Genomic DNA, 9969 nt, shown 5'->3' with positions numbered 1-9969 from the left:
CAACCCTTCTTTATTTGTATTATCACTGACCCTTTTGGGAAGCTTTTTCAGTTGTTTTTGTAGATTTGTGAAGACATTACGCATACTGAAAAAGTAATATCATCTACTTTTAACAATTTTCATTGGCTGTATTAACCTGTGAATTGATTCATTTATTTTAAATTTACAAACACATTTAATCTAGCAAAATTGTTAATTCTGCCAAATTAGCAAATACTTGATCAGTATCTCAACACAGAAACAAAAACTCCACTGGGGACCAAACTACTTTTGCAATAACAGGCTTTACTAATTAATATATACACAGAAACTAAGTCAAAGCTCCTTTATTAAAGAAACAAAGCAAGCACAAATCTTTTTATGACTCAGTCCCCTAAAGGAAAGTCAACCACATCTAAATGACATGTTACTGATATTCCTTTTGAAAATATTTATAGCCAGGTCTAATATTTGCCGCTGATATTTCATCTGACATTACACTTAGTTACAGAATTAACATTGATGGGAGAAAGAAAAAAACAAAACAAAACAAAAAGCAAACAAAATATAAAAATCAAAATGCCAAATTTTAAACATTAAGATACAATGATACAGAAAGATCTAAAACTATAGTACGCGGCTGTTGTCCAGGACACTTCTTGGCTATTGTTCAGTACTGGGAATACTCCTTGCTCTCTAGTTTGGCAATGATTCGCTCCAGCTGTCTTTTAGCTTCACATTGTGGGAAGTTACTCATTTCATAGTACTGGGGTGCAATCTTCACCAACCTGAAATACAAGAGAATTAAAAATTAAAATTAAAATTAAAGCTCACCAACACAGATTTATCTGCCTCTGAATTACTCAAATTTTAACTCTCTGCACTCTTACCACTCTGGTTTGATGTCTGTGCAAGTGCGTATGTAGTTCTTGGTGGTGAGGACAAATTCATTGTAGAGCACCCATTCGGGCTTGTGGTCCAGGACTGTAGACGGGTGCAGTTGGACCACTTGGTTGTCTTTGACTGTGAGGTAATGACCTGTGCGCTCCAAGTGAGCCACCTGCAGGATGGAAAACAAGAAAAACAGATGAACTTCAACGAGGCACAGATGGAAGTGGGTCCGAAGATATCTCTGGTGCAAACTTAAGATACTTCCTGACATGATGGAGGAATGAAGAACTGAGTGTGTGTTTACCTGCATGAAGAAGCCGGTGCAGAGCGCTCTGCGGATGTTGATGTAGTAATCTCTGCTGGTAAACTCTGTGCTTCGGCGGGGCAGGTTGAAGCGGTCCATGATCCTGGACAGCTGCTGCCGCACGTTGTCAGCAGACATCAGTGAACGGTAGTTGACAAAGTTGTCATAGCACCACTGGTTAGACTCGTGGTCTGGAACGGGGACAAGAAGGATTAATTTGGTTAATTATCATGTCTCTACACTCTTATCTGGCATGAGTAAACACTAATTTCATAACAGATTTAAAGCTGCACTAATCAATAACAATGGATCAAGTTGCTATGTGTAATGTGTATGGGGACGCATGTAAAAATGAACGCCTTAGCACTAAAGAGCTTTTTAGTTTATTATGGAATAATGTTTTGGATTTCTGGCCAGAAACTCAGCTTTAATCAATCTGGTTTACAGCTGCAGCCGTTTTCAGCAAAAAAGCTCTAAAAATCCACTGTACGCAATAACGGCCCAGCACCAAATGTCACACACACACACACACACAAAGTTAGCGACTAGCCGATGAACATATGCGAAGCTAAGGACACACCTTGTTGAAGACCAAAGCGTCAGGTGGCCAGAAACATGCTAATGTGGCTCAAACTCTGCAAAATGTGTTAATAAGCAACTGTTTGCACTCCCCCTCAGTTAATGCAGCTTTAACATTCTCAACGCAAGCATTTCAGTGCTACCATATGATGATGAATAAAATAGGGGAACGACGCAGAACTTGTGATGCTCACTTTGTTTGAAGGCGTGGTAGACGTTGAGCAGCGTCAAGTGGTCTCCGTCGATGTGAGCAAACCTCATCTTGGACTCGTCTGCTGCCTTCTTAGCCTCCGTGGGGCGGACAAAACACTGTGGGACTAAACAAGGTTGGTATGGGCCCCAACAAAGCCGCCCATAGGGATGAGTCAAACATTCACAGAAAAATGGAGCAAAGCCTATGATGCTAGGGCACTCGACACAGCGTTGGGAGAGGGCAGGACCACAAGCTCTATCAAAGGGGGCTGCAGTCTTTTCTCATGGTCATTCCAACTGTTTTGGTTATTAGCTCGTAGAGTGGGGGGGTCATTTAACCACATCTGTAAAACAAGAGTTTTCACACAACTACAAAGTGTTAGGGACACCAGCAATATTTAACTTTAAGGTTCAGAAATAACTGTTAGGACTCAAAGAGATGAGATAATTAAAACAGGCTACCCATAATAATAGATAGTTTTAACTGAATGCCTTATTTAAATTATTTAAATGAAAAGAAAATTCTGGTAAATATGAGAAATATGAAAAAATGTATACGTGGTGCCTGCCCTATCCACTTGCTATGGTGATGAAACACTTGTGATAAAGCTCACTTGCTAATCATTTAACATCTACATTACAGCTTTAATAAATTTAAACCTAAGATTAAAACTGTCTGTAAATCTAAAAAGAGCTTTAACATTTATGGAAAGCTGCCCAGAGACAAAGGCTTTCCAACCAAAACTGAATTTGTGGACTACTAATGTTTTTGGTCATATGAAATATGAGTTCACATTGATAAAGTAATAATCATGATTATTTGTGAATACAGAGTATTCTCTGTATATTTCCTTAAATAGAAGGACTATCTGTTTAAAACACTGTCTTACTGCTACTGTGGCCCTTTATTGATATAACTTGTATTTTCCACTTTGTCACTTCTGGGTGTAACTACAATTCTGAGCGTAGCTTCATATACAATCTGTACACGTTTGTCGACATCTGGGTTTAACAAAACTAACATTTTCTTATAACATTGAACCAATACTTTGTTACAACATATACGATAAAGATGAAATCATAAGGTTTTATAGAGGCATCTGCTTCTCCATCTTAAAAAGTTCAAAGGCTTTGACTGCCCACAAGTGCTTGAGATACCACATCAAAACTTTAAAAAGGAAAATAAAAATATTGAACAATTTTTAAATAATTCAAATTAAATCTGAAATTATCTATGATGATTAAAAGTGACATCCTAATTCTATTTTGTACCAAGATGATGTCCACAAACTGGATTTTATAAAGGACGCTTTTTCCAACACCATCAGTGAGATGTGGTGTTTTTAACCAGCGGGAACTTGGCCTACTGAAGGCAAGAAAGATGTCAGCCCAGTCCTGGGCATTACCTGACAGCATGGCAGTAATGGAAAGGATCTCGTTAGAGCAGTTGAACTCGCAGCTAGCAATAACCATCTTCGCCAGCTGGGGGTCCAAAGGAAATTCTGCCATCATGGAGCCCAGCTCCGTCAGGTCGCCATCATCATTGAGGGCTGCCAGGTAGTTCAGCAGCTCGAGGGCTCTCATTAGTGTCTCAGGAGCTGCGGCGGGAAGGAGGGAGGAGACAGACAGAAAGGTCAGAGGGTCTTGCCTGACTAGAGAACAATAGTGGTTTTACTATTAGTTATCAAACTAATCCAGACTGACTCACCTGGTGGATCCATGAAGTCAAAGTGCACAAGGTCATCAATACCAAGCTTTTTCAACTGTAGCACAACAGATCCCAAGTTGGACCGCAGAATCTCAGGGTATGTGTTATCCTGGAGAGAGGGTGCATACAATGTTAAATGTATCTCATAATATAATTCTGAGAGGTTAAACTACGATGCACACAAGAATAAAGACAACAAAACACAAGTACAAGTTTTTGAGCCTGGCTCCAATTCTCAATAAGTGAGGAGGAGAGGATGTGGTCTCTTACCTGCATCTCTGTTTTGTAGGCCTTTTCTGTGTAGAGACGGAAACATTTCCCTGGACGTGTTCTGCCAGCTCGTCCCGCCCTCTGCTGGGCAGAAGCTTTACTGATGGCTGTGACGAGCAACGACTCAACTCTGATACGAGGATTGTACACCTGAACACACATTTGAAAGCACATTTAAGCAACACAGATGACCTGGGATGTACATGTTTTTACAATGTGACCAAGAGAAAAGGGACCACTGGACTAGAACCCTGCCCTGTTTTCTTAATCCCACTCCCGCTGGATTTTCTGACCATTACTGCCCGCTCCCACAATGTGCATGTCCACTCCCACCCACAAGTTCCTTGGATTTTGTGTCTTTGCCCGTCCCACAGGGAAAACACATTATTTTATTGTATAGTATTAATTAAAAGATGCATACCTATTGGTAATAACATAGTGAAATGATGTTCTAGTGCAAAATTATATTCATACTATGCAATAATTAGTTATTCTAGTGCAATAAATACACCTATTCTACGGCAAAACTACATTGTATTTTTTTTACTTATTATTTTAGAACATGTTGTTGGCTGTGGTTGTCTATTTTGCTGAGGTTGTTTGATTTTGTTTTGTTTCCCTGTGTCTTTTAACACACTGATCAGGAGTCTACAGCAAAGAGCGACACATTTCTCAATAGTATCCTGTTTAGTATTTGCAGGAAGAAGTGCTTTGTCTTCGAAGGAGAGCTTACTTTGACCGGGGAGAACAGAGCAGGTATGTCGCCTAAACCCAGAGGTGCCAGATTCGTGTCCATTGTAGATCAATACTTTTGCACATTTGTCGCAACTAACAAAGTCCAGTTCATTTCCATCTTTGTCAGTAACAACTGAGACATTTGTCCAAATGTCAGATTTGCCTTGCTTTGGCATTGTAATAACCTGATCTTATCTTCTTTTTAACTTAATTTGTTGACTCCATCCTTCTGGTTAGCGCTAGCTAAATCCAGAGACTTGCAGTTTATTTCTTGACTGCCCGCGCTCCAACCAGCAGCAAAGCTAAAACGGCCTGCTCCCGCAAGATTTGCGCTGGGTCTTGCGGGATCCAAATGCCAATGCAGCCCTCTACACTTGACCCTAATGGAACATGTATGCATCTGTAATACTGATGCAGATTTTACAGGATTACCCAAGATTTGACTGAGCTTTGCCCACCTTTTGTTTGGCAAATCCAGGATCGATGACAAACACCACACCATCAATTGTCAGAGAAGTCTCAGCAATGTTTGTCGACACGACAACCTAAAGAAGAAGCAACAAGCTGTCAGACATCTATAATCAAAATCTTATTACTGGGTGCAGTTGTATAATTTAACTTGTTGCGATATTCCTTTTAGTTTAACTGATATCTCTATAATCTAAACTGGTGAATTATTTAAGATGTACCTTTCTTCCTATTGCACCATTGGGCTTCCTTGGAGGAGGAGGCTCAAAGATCCTTTGCTGCTGCTGTGGTGGCAATGTGGAATACAGTGGAATGATTTTAATGTCTCCAACTTCAGGTCCAAGGTCATCAACCTCACGCTTGATCCGTTTGCAGGCCTCGTCAATTTCCTGACAGAAAAAGAATTAGATTTAGTTTTATGTGTTGAGGAAAAACAACATAATAAGAATTTCCACTGTACCAACAATGCAAGCATCATGTTTCTCACCTCTTGACCAGTGAGAAAGAGAAGGCAGTCACCTTCATCTTCCTCACACATATGAATCTGGATGACAGTGCGGATCGCTGCCTCAAGGTAGTCTCGCTCTGGCTCAGGGGTGTAGAAGATCTCCACAGGGTGTGTACGACCAGGAATAGTTAGCAGAGGACAGTTGTCGAAGTACACCTGGAACTTCCCAGCATCTAGCGTGGCACTCATGACGATCACCTGTGCAGGAGGGAAACATTGTTCAACATGTTTTCTTTCTACTCATATCTGTTCAATTTAACTTAAAACGCTGCACATGTATGTATAACCAGCTTCCAAGCCCTCTTATTGAGATCACCAAATGAAAGTCTTGGTAAATGAGGAAAATGTGATTTGCAAAGTTTATGGGGACAAACTTATACAGCGTGTCTAATTTAAACATAATTTAATAAACATATTCAATAGCCACACTTACTTTTAAAATTGTTTTTTTTTTATTTCTGTAATACTGTCTGAGTGGATATTGGGTTAGAAATTTTAAACAGTATTTCAAAGTGATGTGAGTCCTCAGGAGGCAAAAATCACTGTTGCAATTTTTTTGTCTTTCAAGATTGATACATTTTCTTATTGTAAAGTACTCAGTTGTAGCAAAACTTCAGATAAACCAAAATAATCGCAAGCAAATCATTTGTCACTGTTATTCCCAAGGTGAACAAATACCTTCAGATCTGGTCTTTGTCGCACCACCTCCTTCAGTACTCCCATCAGGATGTCTGTGGCCAGAGTTCGCTCGTGGGCCTCGTCCAGAATAATCACACCATATCGCTCCAGCAGCGGGTCATTCATCGCCTCTCTTAGCAACATACCGTCTGTCATGTACCTGAAGGAATAGCAGTTGTGCTTCGTTAGACTGAAAAGTTCCAGATTACAGCAAATAAGACTGACTGCTTCTGTGCCTTTAAACAGCAGTTATTGAACATCAGCAGATCTCAATTACTTACTTCAGTATAGTCTTGGCAGAGCTACAGTCCTCAAATCTGATGGAGTAGCCGACTTCCTGTCCAAGCATGACGTCCATCTCATCTGCCACTCTTTGAGCCACACTCATGGCTGCCACTCTCCTGGGCTGAGTACAGGCCACTGCCCGCTTAGGACCAGGCAAGCCCCTAACCATGTCCACACACCACTGTGGGATCTGAAGATCGAAGCAAAGGATGCAATGAATTCAGACAAAAATCAAGAGTATCAAATCACAGTGGTTATTTGAATAGCTTGCATCTCATGCATCACATAAGAGACTGACTGACTTATTGCATTTCAGACCTGTGTTGTCTTCCCAGAGCCAGTCTCTCCAACGAGGACAAAGCTCTGTTGACGCGTGATGATATCATTGAAGCTTTCCTTGTACTCCCACACTGGTAGCTGTAACCTCTTCTTCAGGATCTCGTAGAAGCGCGGTGTGTGCGGCAGGTTGGTGAATGGATTGATCTGCTGCTGCACGGCCATCTGCTTGAGGGGTGGTAAGCCTGACACAACTGGTGTGCTGTTAGATGGCACACTAGATGGCTTCGGGTCTCTGTCCCGGTCTCTGTCCCTGTCCCGATCCCGATCTCGGTCCCTGTCCCTGGAGCGATCCTCGCGGTCTCTGTCACGGTCCCTGTCTCTCCTGTTAACATCAGGACAGTAAATTATTACAGATATTTACATTGTAAAGAATCATTATGAAGCTATTTGGCAATTTTCTACCTAAGATACTGTCAAAAACTGCAAATGATAAGTAATAGTGCTTCATCATCAGACAACTTATGATGATTGTGTGACATAACTATGATTTGGATGTTGACGTATATTCCGTATACATTTCCAATATCACAGCATTAACCTGCTCTAATGTGCACTCAGTTATCTGTTTATTTGCCACACAAAATTAAAAACAAATGCTATCTAATACAACAGCCCTGAAGGAAATCCTACCTGCATGAAGATTATAATGTTGTTTTTATTGAAACTGTTTTAGAGAGGCACTGATTCAACTTCACTGAGTTTTTGCTGTTGAATTGAATTGTGTTATATTAAGGTGTTTCTAATGTTTGTTTGTTTTTTTACACTGTATTGCACTTTCTTAAGAGTGCAAAATAATGGTTTACACTTGCTTAGATATGATGGTATTCATCATTGTAGCACTCACAATGAGAGGGTAATGACAATATCAGCCAGAGAAAAATAGATAAATAAAATATATAAACTTAAAATTTGTTTTGGTTTATAAACTGTTGGCCAGATAATGTTATGCTTTCACCGATGAATCTTCTGTGAACTTTGCGTGGGTAATATTTACACCACAATATTAAAGCAATACAAATGAACGGCACCTCATGCATTACAGCATCAAAAGTTAATAATTGAAGAAAGTTGAAAACTAGTTTATGACCGTCATGACATAAAAGCGGGATATATTGCGAGCCTGTTGTATTAAACAGCATCAGTTTGAGCGAAGTGGACAGTGTCTCACTAAGCTAAATAGCTTAAAATTTGTCAGTAAATGTAGATAAAAATATCCTGAAAGTTTCCGTTAGCAAACATGCTAGCACACCCCTTTACTTAGGTACCGTTAACACAATGATTTATTATATTACTGATAACTATTTTGAGAATTAAATCACAGTATTATATTTTGTAGCTTGTTAGCCTGCTAGTCGCTAGCTAGCAACACGCACAACTTAGCTAAGCTACACATACACGTGCCTCAATTGTGAAGGTAACGAATACTTCGTTAGTTAGCTGAAGCTACCTTCAGCAGCTAGTTTCATTATCTTATTTAGCAGCTGGACACAATACATTTAATAATCTGTATCTGAGGAGCATCCACAAGCCGTTAAAGAACCCCAGAGCTACAATGTTAGCTTTATTATCTTGATTCTCATAATACATCCATGGTGGCTATTAGCCAAGTTCACTAACGTTAGCATCAGCTAGCAGTTAGCTACAACCTCAGTGGTTAAATCAGACATGTTGACTGTGGAGTTTCACTTACCCCTCAGATCTCTTCTTACTGGAGGAGTAGTCATCACCCAAATCCAGACGATGTCTTTTGGACATCTTTAGGAGCGAATATAGCTTATCGTTTAATCAATTAACGCGAACACAATCCCACCGGGCTGAATGCAACTACCTCGGTTTCCTGATTCCTGTGCTTCACTGTTTTCTTCTTTTCAAATTTCTTTCACACGCTATTTTTTTCCAGTCCGCATTCTGCGGAGACCCGCCCCTACTCTGCCTCTGATTGGCTCTGACCTTGATATTCTTACCCTAAGCCAATCATCTCACTCCTTATGCATAAATCTGACCAACCTAACCAACGAGGGTAACGAGTACTAGCCAATCAGAGGCAGAGAAAGGCGGGTCTTCACGGAATACGGGTGGGAAAAAAAAATAAGGCTGTTTAACAGCAGCTGTGCAGATTTTTTCTGTTTGTTTTTCATTACCGCCACCTGCTGGTCTGGAGTTTGGATTGGCGTCTACAGCACCTACAGATGGCGGGACGATTTACTCCGACAATTTCACGAGTCTGGATTTTGGGGGTTTTCGAAGCTGTTTTACAATTAATCTGCAATTGTTGTCGTAGCAACAAATCGTGTGTTTCTATTGTACACCGTATACTAATAATTATATCAAATATTCTATCTATATATCATTATATATTATGTCATTGCATAATGGATAATAACATTTTTTGTCTATCTCACTACTATGGTGTTCCTCAGCCTTGGTATTGATTCTACAAGTCTCTTAACTCTTCTGGAGGGATGCACACCATTTTTTAAAAAGATATTCCCTCATTTGGTGTTTTTGATGGTGGTGGAGAGCGCTATCTAACACGTCAGTCCAAAATCTCTCATAGGTTCAATTGGGTTGAGATCTGGTGACTGCAAAGGCCATGGAATATGATTCACATCATTTTCATACTCATCAAACCATTCAGTAACCCCTCGTGCCCTGTGAATTGGGGCATTGTCATCCTGGAAGAGACCACTCCCATCAGGATAGAGATGTTTCATCATAGGATAAAGTTGATCAATCAAAACAACTTTGTATTGATTTGCAGTGACCTTGCCCTCTAAGGGGACAAGTGGACCCAAACCATGCCAGCAAAATGCCCCCCAGAGCATAACAGAGCTACCAGATCCCCTCACTGTAGGGGTCAAGCATTCAGACCTGTACTGGTTTTTCCTTTAATTTGTCACCCATCTGTAATTGGTCAACAGTGATAAAAGTGTGGAAACAGTAGAAACATTGTCATGTCCATTAATCTATTACCCCAGTGCATGCTGTGAGGGTTCCCTGCACACCGACCTCATTTAACTGCAATCACATAAT

At 40.3% G+C, this 9969-nt stretch overlaps 1 protein-coding gene across 1 annotated transcript; it reads right to left on the bottom strand.

The window, feature by feature from the left end:
• Positions 1-310: 310 nt before the first annotated feature.
• Positions 311-8815, bottom strand: LOC137179792 (ATP-dependent RNA helicase DHX15-like). Its single transcript, XM_067584747.1, has 14 exons — positions 8627-8815; positions 6916-7258; positions 6594-6787; positions 6313-6472; positions 5614-5832; positions 5348-5515; positions 5117-5203; positions 3924-4073; positions 3654-3762; positions 3352-3543; positions 1948-2070; positions 1175-1365; positions 870-1039; positions 311-767 (listed from the first exon to the last, which is right to left on the bottom strand). The coding sequence occupies exons 1-14, from the start codon at positions 8689-8691 to the stop codon at positions 650-652; spliced, it is 2289 nt and encodes a 762-aa protein (XP_067440848.1). The 5' UTR covers positions 8692-8815; the 3' UTR covers positions 311-649.
• Between the last annotated feature and the right edge of the window lie 1154 nt (positions 8816-9969).

The sequence above is a fragment of the Thunnus thynnus genome, chromosome 3, assembly GCF_963924715.1.
Source record: "Thunnus thynnus chromosome 3, fThuThy2.1, whole genome shotgun sequence".
Taxonomy (NCBI): domain Eukaryota; kingdom Metazoa; phylum Chordata; class Actinopteri; order Scombriformes; family Scombridae; genus Thunnus; species Thunnus thynnus.
Note: the sequence above shows the minus strand (reverse complement) of the source record. Positions and strands in the feature narration are given on the sequence as shown.